The sequence below is a fragment of the Seriola aureovittata genome, chromosome 13 (assembly GCF_021018895.1).
Source record: "Seriola aureovittata isolate HTS-2021-v1 ecotype China chromosome 13, ASM2101889v1, whole genome shotgun sequence".
Lineage (NCBI taxonomy): Eukaryota > Metazoa > Chordata > Actinopteri > Carangiformes > Carangidae > Seriola > Seriola aureovittata.
The window spans coordinates 24,320,624-24,335,556 of record NC_079376.1 but is presented as its reverse complement, the minus strand read 5'-3'; the positions used below and the strand labels follow the sequence as shown (position 1 = coordinate 24,335,556).

The 14,933-nt window shown below is 41.7% G+C and overlaps 1 protein-coding gene across 1 annotated transcript in view; it reads right to left on the bottom strand.

Moving 5' to 3' along the window:
• syne3 (spectrin repeat containing, nuclear envelope family member 3) overlaps positions 1-14,933 on the bottom strand; it is a 54,493-nt gene that overhangs the window by 17,660 nt on the left and 21,900 nt on the right. The window contains exons 9-14 of the mRNA XM_056393443.1: positions 12,175-12,357; positions 10,145-10,288; positions 9,579-9,713; positions 7,836-7,997; positions 4,667-4,839; positions 1,114-1,723 (exon numbers count right to left, since the gene is read on the bottom strand). Of these exons, the coding sequence (XP_056249418.1) occupies positions 1,114-1,723; positions 4,667-4,839; positions 7,836-7,997; positions 9,579-9,713; positions 10,145-10,288; positions 12,175-12,357 (1,407 nt within the window). The remainder of the gene's footprint in view (positions 1-1,113; positions 1,724-4,666; positions 4,840-7,835; positions 7,998-9,578; positions 9,714-10,144; positions 10,289-12,174; positions 12,358-14,933) is intronic.

The following is a 14,933-nucleotide window of genomic DNA, read 5'->3' as shown; positions in this document are numbered from 1 at the left end:
TACTCACAACACAGCCGACGTGTTTCTGGGGGACAATAAAAAGTGATGGACCCGACGGGGGCGCACTTGTTGTCCAATGTTTTGTGACTTTTGAAGTTAAAAGCATTGAACAAAAGTTATGTCCCAGCCGGGTTCATCACTTTTTTTTTTCTTTTTTAAAGTTTTTTTTGGGTTAAATCCAATAGTGAGAGTGAGAAAGAGAGAGAGGATGACATGCAGCAAAGGGGGCCCCCTAATCACTTTCTATTGTCCCCTGGAAACACTTCTGCTGTGTAGTGAGTCTTTGCGGATCATGTGTTGTCAAACGGATGAAGGTGTTTTCTGAATTAGCTTTTGTTTCATCTCTTTGATTGTGTTTTCTTAAGCTGCAGCGCGTCCAGCTCTCAGGGCCACTGTAATAAAAAAAAACAAAAAAAAAACAGCTTGAAGCAAAGATGAATCAAATTGTACAGTGTCTGTCCAGCTGCAGTGGTGGATACTCAAGCTGAAACCAGCGGACACACAGTGCAGCAACCTCCTGCCCTCTGGTGGGAGAGCATCAAAAACCGGACAAACAGACTTGAGGACAGTTTCTTCCCCTGCGCCATTAGAACTCTAAACTTCATAAATGTGCGCTCATAACCCTGTTAGGAATAGCTACTCCGCAAAGCACTTTTTTATTTCTTTCAAGTATTTACTATATTTCCAAGTGCAAAACTCTTTTATGTGCAATATTCTTTTGTGTCCTTTTGTCTGTCTTACGTGTTTTTACAGTTTTTACTGTTTGCACGGATCAGGAGTACCTCTTCGAATTCCGTTGTATATTTTGTACAATGACAATAAAGCCTCTGTATTTCTATTTCTGGGCCTTTCAATGTAAAATGTCATATTCCCTTCCCACTCACCGCTTCATCCTGTTAAATTGCTATGTTGATCTGTTGAATCCAAGTCAAAGACTCTTAAAGTCAGACAGTCACAGAAAACAACTTATTAAATGTATTAAACATGTTTCAGCAGCTTGACTCAGCTCACTCCTGTCACCATAAAGTTTAGTTAAATTACCCAGGAGCCTTCTTTGTTGCTGATGAGTTTATCATTGACAGTAAACTTCTCTCAGCGACATGAACACGTTACCGTTGTGTGTGGAGTCGATGTTACTGATGTCTGATTTGCTGGATCTCGTCTGAACAGCATGAACGCTCCTCCTCCTGGGCTCCGACCGTCCCCGGCCTCCGCACTGCCTTCTCCAGGACTGGTTCTCGCCTCCTCGATGCAGCTGACCATGGTGGTTAATGCTGCCCCCCCTCTGTCCCCCCCTGCTGATTTATCGCTGTCAGGGCTTCTTCTCTGGCTCGCTCTGCTGCGAACAGAGGAATCTACCTCATCTCCTCTGAAGGAGTGCCCACTGTCCTTGTCCGTTCTCGACAGACTCAGATGTTCATCGACTTGTCCAGACAGAAGGAGGTGACCTTCAGCACGGCCCTGGATCCACCCTCCCTGCCCCGTCAGCACCCCCTCTCCTGCCTCTCCCTCCAGGCCTCCTCCTCCTCCTCCTCCTCCTCCTCGTCCAGGCCCAGAACCAGCTCCATACACCTCTGCTGGCTGGTTGCGTCGTTGGCCTCTCTGGCTCCTGGAGCCTCCGGCCTGACCGTCCTCCTCCCCCACACTGAGCTCTGCTGTTAGGGATGTGCCTCCAGCTCTCCATGAGTCAGACCCTGTCTGCTCCTCGGAGCTGTTCAGCAGCCTGAGAGAGAGAGAGACAGAGAGAGGTCAAGTGTTTTTATATTTCACCAGGTCATCACCTGAATCCATCACAATCACATGAAAAGACAGCTGAACAACAGAGGAGCCTCCATCAGCTTGTTTATCTCACATAAAACTCAGCAGCAGTAAACTCGAGGTCAGAAGCGCTCCCGTTGTTTTTTGTTTGTTTGTGTGCATACATTAATAATCTGTACCACCGCCACTTATCTCAACACTCCAGTGACTGAGCTCAGATCTTCCTTCTTGACCTTAGAAAGCAGCAGTTTTGACAAGAAAATTCATGCGAGATTCTCAGTTTGAAAAGTGTCTGAAAGCTTTGTAAACACCAAATAACCGAAACTCGCCATGAATGTTTCAATGCCAGTGACTGGTGGTGGGCCAAACACAACTCCGTTTGTTGAACAATGTTTAGGTGTTAAATTAGGTCAATACAAAATGTGTTTATATGTGTTTATGTTATGTAAAAAACAAAAGCTTCCTAAACATGTTTTATTTTGCTCATTCTAACGTCTTGATCTTCCCGTTTCACCCTTTTTATTCTTCTTTCTATCTATCTATGTCTTGTCCCGACGGCTTCATCAGTCTGGATATAAAAACTATCAAAATGCATCTCAGCTGAGTTTTTGGCTGGATTGCAACAGCATGGAGAATGTCTGTGACTGACTGACTGACTGACTGACTGATTAAGTTACACCACTGGCTGGCTGGCCAAGTGTGGGAGTTTCCCCATTGGCTGTTGCTCTTTTAAAATGAATTGGCACAAACAGTTTCCATCAGGGAGTGTTTACAGCCTGTAGTGTTGACAAACTAGCGCAACTGTCACGAGATTTACAGACTTTTTTCCAACAACAATGACCTCTTTGTGGTTGTTTCCTCCACCAACCAGCCAAGTTACAGGAAGTCTGGTCACAGGCTCTCCTTCCTCAGTTACAGTGTTGAATAATGGCCAGAAGTGTTTTTGCAGAACATTATGATACTTAGGTTTTATATATTAGGATATTAAATATCACCACTTAATTTTATCCTTATAGACATTTTTGTTAAATTCTCTCATAAATAGTGAATGAATTTGTGTAAAGCTGTATTAAAATGCTGTATATGTGAGGAGACACAGAGAGGATGGAAGCAAACGGATAAAGAGCTGAAACCAGCTGGTACTAGGTTGGGTGATGATACCACACGCTGATGTTCCACAACAGTTTACAACTTCATCCCCACACATACATATTGACCTGGTCTTGTTTAGTCATCAGTGTCTCACATCTGATGAAACAGTTACACATTAATTGAAATCAGTGCAGCTGGCTACACTCGCAGTATCAGTCAGGTTTCAGTGTGGACCGGTCTGGGACGTGACGTGACCCCCTGCTTAGGTTCATGTAGTCAGCTGTGATATATATGAGGAGGGGCTCAACATCAACATCTTCCTTCGAATGTCATGCTGTGTCATAAACACTGTCTGAGTCTTCGTTTGTTCTCACTGGAGGAAACATTCCTCTGTCAGATCTCAGTTCAGCCGTCACCTGGGGCAACTCCTCATTACTCAGGACATTCCTTTAGGTGTGGCTGCTGCCACTGCCAATCAATCTCATCTACCTACATCTCCTATATCCTCCCTGGAGTCAACACCGTCCTGGAATTCTTTAAAGTCTCTGGGAGTCATGCTTATAACTGCTGGTGATGTTGTGGTTTCTCACTGTTGCCCATTGCCCCTTTGATTTGATCTGATTCTGATCACTGCTCTTATAGGCATCCTGATCTAAGCTACCTTCAGTTAAATAAAGACAAGGCTGAGATAGTGAACAAAGAAGGAAGGTGCCAACCTAGTGCCTACCTGGAGTCTAGAGCATTAAAGACTTCAACCCATGTTAAATAACTCGGTGTAATCATGGATGGGATCTTGGTTTCAGTGTCCACATCAAAGCTATAACTAAAGTTTTGGCATCTCAAAAACAGCTAGGGTCAGAGACCTTGTGTCTAACCAAGAAACTCATTCATGCCTTTATATCTTCCAGAGTTGACTATCACAACGCTCTCCTCACTGGTTTACCAAAGTCAGATTTCATTTCTTAGCACTGATATAGAGCACAACAGCACTGGGACTTTTAACTACATGTATCACTCCGCCTCACCGGTGTTCTATTAACCGTTAATCAGACTATTTGTGTTGGTGTAGCCAAATAAATGATGAAATAAACCAACAAATCATAATCTGTTGTTGCTTATTTAACTAACATGGCGCCTCGTACCGAGGACAATCACAGCCGTGCTGATACTCAGTACAAAATTACTCCCTCTTGTGTGATATGCTTAAATACAAATAAATATGCGTTCCCTTGCCTAATCTATACTGGTCATTACCTTCCTCTGTACCTGTGTTCTGGTCCCTGTTGACCTCTTTCATTATTCTCTGGTGATTGCTGGCCTCATTTTGTTTCCCTTGCTCTATCAGATTTGTCTTATCCCAGACTAATTCACACATTATGTTTCTTATCTAGAAATCTGCTGCTCCCTGTTGTGGTAGGAGGGATTTTCCTGAGCAGCTCATGGAGTGACATCATGACCAGCTCTAACCCCCTAAAACACCTCACATATTTCTTCAGTTTAAACCAATCAGATTTGACCACGGTGTCAGGAGAGAGAGAGAGGGACGGTGTGCAGCAAAGGGTCCAGGCTGGACTCAAACCCTGCATGTGGCACTTGCTCTACCAAGTGAACCACCGGGGTGCCGCGATGTAATTACTTTCTCAGTGAGCAATGTGTAATGAGTCACTGATCACATTTTTCTGGTAGACACTGATGGAGGACTGACCCTGCTGCTAATGAGCGGCAGCTGCTGCAGACAAGGAACCAGAGTGAGCAGTGAAACCATCGCCACACACTGAGAACACCACATTATAAAGTCAACCTCTATCCCAGGTACCTGTGGAGATTCAGACTCATGTTGTAGAGGGCCAACCAGGACTCTCGAAGCCGTTTCATGTCTCGCACAATGTGGATCTGTCCCTCCTCTGAAGTCTTCTCCAGAACCCCCTGACCCTGGAACTCCATCTGCTGCAGCTGGAACTCCTTCTCTGGGAACTCTCCCAGAGCTCTCTGTGGACAGGGGTGAGGGAAAACATATACATTACAATTATTGATAATTATATATGATTATTTTCAGAGTAAGTCAAGCCATTGAGATAGGCCATCATTTGGCAGGTCAGTGGTTCATCCATTAATCACAGGGCAAGACACTTTACCTCAGACTGCTCTTGATGGTCAGACCAGGTACTTGCTACCATCAGTGTGTGTGTGTGTGTGTGTGTGTGTGTGTGTGTGTTTATTGTGAGTTTTATGCAGTTGTTTTGGTTTTATTTGCAGGTTGAATGAATGTCATGTGTCATGGGATCCAGAAAGGAAGGAACAACTTTTGATTCTGAGGGAAACTCGTGATGATTATAAAACATGGGCGGTTCTGTGTGATTACAAGTTACAAGTTTACATACACCAGGGGTCTCCAACCTTTTTTGCTCTGAGAGCTACTTTGACTAAAATAAAAGGGGCAGAGAGCTCTTCATGTCTTATATTACTGGTTGCATTTATACACATACCGTATCGGAACACTCAAACTGATCTCCAAACCACATCAGATGAATCAGATCATTTAACAAGTCATCAAATATCAATATCCAAAATCATCTGAGACTCACAACAGACAAGAGACGAGTCATGAATCAGTCAGACCTGAACACACAGACATGAAAACACCACTGCAAATAAAGCTCCATAAATCTGATTAGAAACCAGAGAAGAAGAAGCTCCTCAGTCAGTGATCAGTGACAGTTGTCAGTTCATCAATGGTTCATAACAAACAGGAAGTTAATGTAGATAAATCAGTACACTTCATTTTACAAAATGTAAACAAACATATGGGGCTCTGTGTACTGTCTGTGTATTTGATTCAGTTTTATTTGGAGCAGATTTACTGAGTGAAGTTGTGTTGCTTAAAAATTTGAACCATACATCCATGGTTTGTACAGACTATATTCTCTGCACCTTTGGGCGAGCTCCTCTCAAACAGGGGGAGACCAAGTGGTAGCTCGCAAGCCACCTGTTGGAGACCCCTGACATACACTTAGGTTGAAATCATTAAAACTCATTTTTTTTAACCACTCAGCAAAGGGCCGTGGTCTGGACTGGAACCTGCGCCGCTGTGGTGGGAGTGTGTATTTTCAGTGCATGTGTTTTCAAATCGATGAAGACATTTTCTGAATTTGTCTGTGTTTTGTCTGTTTGCATTTGTTTTCTTAAACTGCAGTGCGGTGAGCTCTCAGGGCCAAGGTACGTGTTTACAAGGGTTTTTTTTGCAAATGATTTGTGGGCCCACAGGATGGGAAGCACTGGGCTATAACCTCTGACCTCTACTGGAAATGGTTTCTAAGCTCATCTACGGATGCTGATGATCAGTGGATCAATGACAGATGTGAGACTTTAAACCACAGAAACACCAAAAGGTTTTCAACTTGTTGAACGCAGCTTTTTTTAATATTCACTTGTTGCTTCATAAGGAGTAAGAATATTTCTGTCGCGCTCCACCACATCATTTCCCGTCTGAGGTGAAGTGTGCGCATTCATCTGTAACCGCTGTTTAAAGTGGGCAAACACGCTGAGGCAAACAGTGTTATTTAGCTGGAATGAAATCCTGCTCTCTGTTTTTTTATTCATAAAATCCTGAACTCCTGAAACTTTCCTGCGCACGCTTCGATATATTTGATATGCACTGTACGGTTTAACAGAGCGGCGCTTCTCATCTGTCTCACACTCACATTTAACAACGCCCCCGCTTAATGAGATGCAGAGGTGAAGAGTCTCAGCTCACGCCGGTGATTAGACCGGCAGGTAGGTCAATGTAGTAATGAAGAGTGTAATTATACAGAGTCTCTGTGGTCTTCTCGTTAAAATTCATGCCCGGGTTCAACACTTAGGGTCACTGTGAGCTGACAGCAGCTCTTTCACAGAGCCGGTGGACAGGACCAATCATGTCAATGATATTAAATCAAGAGCAAGGCTTTGAATGAAGTGATGAGTGATGAGTGAGTGAACCCTGACACCTGCAGGTCTGGACTTCCTCACTACAAGTAAGGCCAGAGTTCCCCAGGCTCCTAATTAACAAGGAGGAGATGTCACCTCTCAAACATGACTTAAGGAACTACACCAGTGCTTTTGCACTTCCATCATCCTGGTGAATTTTATGTGCTTAAAAACTGACATTACTGAAACACAATCTCCCCGTTCATGCAAATGGATCTCTGCATCCAGGGGCGCATTGGTTTCACCTCATTTTAGCACGCTTTCAAAATCATCTCGCAGAGCCTTGAAATTCGCTCAACATGGCTAATGCATCACAATGAAACACACACATGCGCTGGTTTTACCAAGCAGAACACCAGCCTGTTGACGAAGCTGTTCATCCCCTCCTGGCTACTGTGTTTCACAATGAAGCGTCAAAACTGAAATAAATCTGTGTGTTTGAAGTGAAGCACTGTTATTTTTCAGGTGAACCTGAATGTTACAGTTTAAAATTTCAACAGCCAAAAGCTAAAATATCACTACCTGCACAGGACGCAGATGTTAAACAACTTGTACAATCCCTGAAGTCATGTCATTTATATAATATACTAAGATTTATTTCTATATTCTGTTTTTCTGGACTGACAGGGGTGAGCCTGGTTCTCCCATCATCTCCTAACTAATCCAGGTTAACATGTTGTTATCAGGCTAAAATGATCCTATCATTTCTCACCCTGGTAACTTGGTTCTTTAAATTTAGTCAAGTAATCCTGACAAGTGTCATATGACTGGATGGGTGCTGATAAGGACAATGCAGGGTTGGCTCTGCTGAGTATCCTGCAGTTTGGATAGAGGATAAAGAAATCCTACTCTAAAAAAAAAAAAAAAAAAAGAATATATCACCATCTTATAAACAAATCCCCACTAATGTGTAGAATGAACCAGATCCATTCAAATCCTGCTGTTAAACTGAACCCCTTCAGTACATAAGGAGTGACTCATGGTGAGCACGGGAGCTGCGGGGACACACACTGACGGACCTGAGCTTCGTGCTGGCGGCCCTCGACGCTCCACTCTCCTGACGGGCTGTGGAAGGACTCCAGCTTCTGCTTCATGATCATCAGCCACTTCTCTACGTTCAGCAGGCTGTCGTGGAAGCTCTCGTGATCTGCGATGTTGTCCTCACTCTCATCCACCTTCACCTGCAAAGAAACACACAATGAAGCAGGACGGTCTATGGCAGGGAGGAAGAATGTGAAATTCATTCAATGCATTGTCAATATCTGCAGTTTTAGAGTCAAAATAAAATTTTAATTCATTTTTATTGCAACATAAATTTAAATCCCTGGTTTTGACTTGTGTAGTTATTTAATAAAGAGCAACACATCAAGCAGAGACTTTTCGTGTGATTAGGGTCATGGATGTGCAGCTGGTGCCATGTTGTTCCATATGGATCCCTTTGTCCTCTCCGTAAGGCCCAGTACCTGTCCATGGCCCAGTGGTTTACCAAACTGTCCAGACTAAACACCCTCCAACATGTTGACTTCTTATCTCTGCCCTGATGAAGACCATATTATAATCAAAGTTATATTTTGGGGATTTTGTTATGTCTTTATTAGGACAGTGAAGAGAGACAGGTAACACGGAGACAGAGAGCAGGGGAACGACCTTGGGACTCTCTGCTCAGGGCATTAGCACCCATGTGGTATGCACCCCCATTAAACCATTAATACACCTGACTACACTAAGTCCTTTTACAACTTTTCTCTATGCTCTGCTTAAAGAACTTTTCTTTTTCACAGAGAACACACACCATCAGTTTAGTTTGGTTCTACGGCAGCCTCAACCTCTGAGGAAGGGCAGCACATATTGTTCACTCAATCATACCGCTTATCTTTACAGGCTGAAGCCACTCCCAGCTGACATTGGACAAGGGTGGGGTCACCCGTCTACCACAGGACTGACATGTAGAGACTAAACAACCATTCAAGCTCACATTCACACCTAAGGGGCCATTTAGAGTTGCCGGTTCACCTGCATGTGTTTGGACTGTGGGAGGAAGCTGGAGTACCCGGAGGGAAGAACATGCAAACTCCACACACAGCTGTGAGGTGACAGTGCTAATCACTGCACCACCGTGTCGGTGAGAGGAGCCCAGACTGTGATAGGTATCAGTATCTATTCATCACCACACCCTGTGATTTACATTCCACTTTATCTTTTGCACCATATGCTGCTGCACATGAAGCAACGCCTACTGATTTCTGATTAGCAATTGCAGTTGCACTTATGCTAAATCTGTTTCCAGGTCTTAGGGAGAACCTTTAAGCCTCTTGCGTCTCCAGAGGGAGCTGAGTGAAGTCTGATAAATGTCCTCAGTGACGTTCTGTGAGTCTGCGTCTGCTGGGGCAAAAGACTGTGAGTTTGAAGTTAGCAGATCTCTTCTCTGCTGGAGAAAAGCAGCTCCAAACTACATTAGCTGCTACTAGCATAACACTTGAGTTATGCTAGTTATTCTTCTGCCATTGACAAGAAAGAAGAACATTTAGAGACAATGTCTCTGGTTTTGCTGCATCAATTTTAATTATCCATCCTCTGAAGGTCTGAAGGTGTTGGAGGAGTACACGGCTAAATCTTCTTTTAATGAAGAGTTCATAGATGTTTTTAATATAAAAATGCAGAAGCCTAACTTCTGGGTGGAGCCTCCATTAGACATTAAGGACAAGTTGTTGTCAGAGAGAACTGATTTAGGATCCGTGTCAGACTGCCCCCCCTCCTCTTACCCTGACTGCCTTGTTCAGATGTCTCCAGTCGGCATAGAGTCTATCAAACTGAGTCCTGTTGCTCTGACTGGAGGAGACCAGGGTCTCCAGAGCTGTGATGTGGGCTTCACAGTCCTCCAGGTCCTTCTGGATCACCTGAGGACACAGAGTTACTTTCATCTCAGGACACATGAAGTGAAAGTTGATAACATTTCATATAACATTATTAAAAATGTCTAATCTTTTGATGGTAGGTACCATATCCAGTCTGATAATCCTCTATAATGAATAAATCAATCACTGTGCCACAGTTTTCACATTGATTGATCACCTGACTCTGAAATCTGATTCTCTGTGTGAACTGAAATGACCAACAGCTGCATGAAAAAACTGGTCACTAGTCACTAGTGCGTTTCCTCTGATGCTGTAGGTTCAATACGAAGAATCTTTTAAACTGGAGTCAGATTTCCATCTTTCTTCCCTCCTCTAACTCTGCAGAAGTTACATCTGCTCAGTCTGCTGGAGCCTGCAATATGACAGTCTCCCGCAAACATTTTGGCCCTGGTCTGACCTGGGATTTCACTTACCCTGAACTGGTCGGACTGACTCTTCTTGGCCAGGATGTCAGGCTGGAGACCATCTGCCGCCAACACTCGGTCTCGGAGGTGGGCCAGTTTAGAGCGAATCAGCTCGAAGGCGTCACCAAAGTCCTTGGTTCTTGAGATTAAGCCCTGACAGAGGGAGAGATGGAAGTGTGTTGTTTACCAGTTGTAATGAAGGGCGGTCTGAAAGAGGAGCTGGAGCCAGTGGTCTTCTACACTACAGCTCTTTGTTACATCTCTTCATGTGATAACTTTGATTTATAGACCTGATACTGTGCAGGATGTGATGGTAAGCTGGAGTCTGTGTTTCCATCCAGTGGATAAGACAAACAAATAAATCTAGAGGAGGTGTGGTTAGATCCTACCTGCATCTAGACTGATGGCCGCTGTCATTCAATTACATTTACATGTACTGTTTATTATATAACAGTTAGTTCAGACCAAGTAATTTGATTGGACAAGAGACATTCCAGAGTGCTGATAAAAGCAGAGCAATAGGGGGAATGTTGTTGTACCCAAAGGTACATTTTTCAGAAAAATACCCTGTAAGGTACTGAAATGGTCCTTAGGGTGTTAACTGTTTACTTTTAAAGGTACAAAATGGTACATAATAATATTTTTAACAAGATGAAGATACACACTAATAAATGAAAGTACAGCTTGCTTGGTTGCACTCAGTGATTACATTATGGCTCCATAGGTCTTATGCTTCAGGTTAATGTTGAAAAGCTGCTTTTTCTCCTGTGCTAGAACTTGTTTTAAGGACAAATCAGTTCTATCAGAAAAATACATTAAAATGCACTGAAAATTGATTAGTTTACATATAAAATGTTGATTTTGATAAAAGATATAAACTAATTGTTGTTGTTGTTTTTTGTTTTTTTTTATAAATTTTGGTTAGCAACAGGAAGAGTTAAAAGGAAAGAGTCAAGAGTCAGATGGTGAATCTACAAGTGATCAAACAAAAAAGAAAAACTGAGCTTCCTACATGTTTCCTTTGCTTTCAGTTCAATCGTTACCAGTGAAATAAAAAGTGCTCTGAGAAGTCTTTATCTGGCCTCTGTGTTGTTACAGGGTCAAATGTGGGCTGCCAACATTTTTAAGATTTTCAAGTGAGTTGAGAAAAGGTTGGGAACCAATGTCCAACAATTAGCTCGCTATCTTTCATCATGTACAGAGGTGAGTGGTGAGGAGGCGGCAGAGACTTTAAAAATGACATATCTATTTCTATCAGGGGACTTTTATTTTATAATTTCACATTTATTTATTTCCAGAGACTTATATTTCCAAATGCCACCTTTATTTCCCAGCTCTTTTTTATTTCCATCTGTTATATTCACATGATGGCCGTATCGGTGTATCCCTAAATTTTATCTTACTTGATTAACATGATTAATCTAGGCGTTCTTCTTGTACTGTGGAATCTCTATTTGAAAAATACATGTATATACAGTATATTAAGTTATTATAATTATAAATGTTATATAAAAGGAAGAATAAATGTATTACCAAGTATTAGGGCCACATTGAGGAAAAATCATCTGAAATTTTGAACAAAAAGTCATAATATTACAAGAATTAAAAATGTAAAATTACAAGAGAAAAAAACATAATTTTTGGGAATATTACAAACAACCAATATGGATGAAGTATTTCACCTTATTTTTGAATCTACTTACTCATTTTAAAGCAGGTAAACGCTGCTGCTCTTCTGATGTTTCCCCTTTAAAGCAACACCTAACCTAAAATTACGAACTTATTCACGTAATATTATGACTTTTTTCTCATAATCTCAGGTATCCATCGTATAAATGAGACGTGGGCATGTTGAGGATTTCAGGGTCCAGAATGAGGCTTTCAGCAGTTGAGTGAATTTTTACATGGTACAATTTTTAAAAGTTTTTAGAAGTTGATACTACTCAAGTTCAAAATAAAAGATCACCTGTCTTCTTCTACCTTGTTTATATTCAGATGTCAGATGCAGTGAAACCAGATGAATGGCAGCATGCTGTTACCTGTAGCCTGCTCTTCCTCTGCAGCAGCTGGGTGTGCAGCAGCTCTCTGTTCTTGACGGCGGTGCTCAGTTCCCCCTGCAGACCGTCAGACCTCTCGGGACCAAACACAGAGTCTAGCAGTTCTCCCTTCACCTGCAGCAAGCTGAAACGCTCCTGCAGCTGGACGCTGTCCCTCAGCAGACGCTACCACAGAGGACAGAGGTGGAGAACACATTCAGTATGTTGCTCTTTAGACAATATGGTGTAAGTGCAACTTACAAATTGCAGCTTTTCTGATAGGTAAAAAGGTAAAATATGTAATTTGTGTGTCAACATTTATAAATGTAATAGTAATATATTGCGGTGCTACAGGCCTAAAAATCCTATTCTACAGATGTAAGGGAACGTGCTAATCCCTGAATTGGATTTATTTCATTCAGTAGAGCTCAGAGCCTCTCAACAATGATGTGCAATGAAGCTTATGTAAGATTTTAAACTGTGTCTCTGTGAGTATCACAGCTCAGAACCGTGAGTGTATTCTCTATAACTGACGCCCAGATATATTCTCCTATCTGATTCTCTACATCGATCTGCTTTCAACTCTCAGTTGTCAGAAGAAAAGAATAGAATAGATAAACTGTATATAATAATATATATAAGAAATAAATCTTCTTGGCACGGGCTGTTTAAGAATGTCTTTGTAAATAGTGGAAAACATGAGACTGCTGAGCCCTTGAATGACTCCATTGTTCTTCCTTCTTATAGTCTACCAAGCTGGTCCAGACCCTTTTCCTGCCAGAGCCTGAACACCAAATCCTGGCATGAGGGGGAATCTGAATTTTTCCATATGGGACACAGAAGTGAAAAATTTTTTAAGTCCTTTAGTCAGGACACCACAGTTTCTGGGCTCAACATCAATCCACACACACAAACAAACACACACACACACACACATACATACATATATACATTTATATACTGTAAATATATCTGATTTTTTTTTTTTTTTTTATTATTGTAAAGCACTTTGAGCTCCATCTCTTGTATGAAAAGTGCCTTATAAATAAAGTTTATTGTTATTATTATTTAAATTCTTCCATTCAACCCTCTCAATCACTTTTAATGAATCCAGAGACATCAGACCATGAACATCATTATCACTGGTTAGCTGCATTATGTTCAGAAGCCTCCTCCTTATGAAATTCTTTTCTTTGATAAAGCCTGTTTGATCAGGTTTGATTACTACTGATATTAGTGGTTCAAGACCTCAGCCCAAATCTTTGCATCTACATTAATGAGCGTTTCGGGCCTGGAAGATGCTGGGTTTTCAGGGTGTTTGATTTTTTTTTTCAGAATCAAACAGTTGTTGGCTGAAGATTGTTAACTTTTGTCAGATTTGTACAATGACTTGTAAAACAATGCAAAGAGAGAAAGAATGTATTTCCTGTCAAAGTGTCTTCTCGCTCCTGAATCTCTAACCCCTGCTGTATTGTGGGTTTGTGTGTGTTTAAGCAGCCGTGCCAGATATTTACTAGGTTTGTTCCCCACATAGTTTTAAGATCAAATCTCTTCATACAGATCTTCATACAGAACTTCATACTGAATTTTTATGTCTCAACTACAGTTATGCCACAGTGATGCAACTCTTACACAGGCTTTGACTTTGAAATTTCCTTTACTGTAGACTTGAAATTACAAAGTCATAAATCTTTCTGTTTTCAGAAAGGTTCATTTACTGACCTGCCGTGTGCCCCTCCCCTGATTTTCTTTTTGTTCCTTTTCCTTAGAGGCATTTCTCCAGATCCAGACTACATATTAAATGACATTGTTTATTCTTGTTTTATGTGATAGTTTAACAGAAAACAGAGGTGTCTTTTGTACAGTCTCCTGACTGTACTCGTTAGATTTGTGTCTCTGATGCAACTGAAGTCAGAGTGCATTGAGGTTTCCACTAAGACCGGGTTGAACAAAATGAAAACAACAACTTTTTGAGTGTAAACATGTTGTATTATATCTGTAACAGTGTCATCAGAGACATGATCTCACTGTTTATCACATGTTTTCTCTGTTTAGCAGAAAACAGTTTCATGAATTATGTATCAGAGAGAAGGTTGAGTGTAAACCACTGGCTCTGTGTGTTCACTGTGATTCAGAAACGGCAGAAAGATGTTTGACTTGTGTTCAGGATCACAGCTTGAGTAAACTGCTGGTTTATTAATTGCAGTAGAGGTTTCTGAAAGTTATCTGAAGTTGCGTCCACACTGAACCTGACGTGCTCGGACTGATTCAAACTGGTTTAATCCCCTTCATTTAGCTCGGTGTGAAACCTGGGGCCGGATTCACAAAGATATTTCAGACTGGTCTGTCGTGTTGGTCCAGTCTTAATTGTGCTCACAGATGAGTCCAATGCAAATTTCACAAAAATAAAGACTGACTCATTTCAAGACAAAAACATTATACACCTCACCCCCAGGGGCTGCTTTAACAAAGACAGACTGTGACTGTGTCTTAGAAACAACAGTCAGACTTCAGACAGACGTCTGAATTCATCTGTTGCAAAAAGCAGTTTAGTTCTTGACTAGCTTAAGTTGGATGGTGGTACAATGAATTCTGGGTAAATTTTCTATTATTCTATATATTTTCAATATTAAAAAAATGGCCGACTGAGGAACAGAATCCGACCACTGAGCTCCAATTCAACAGTTACAAGGACATTTTACGTGAAGAGTGAAACAATACAAAGAAAAATCTGTCTCTAAAAACTCCTTCCCCGGCTCAAA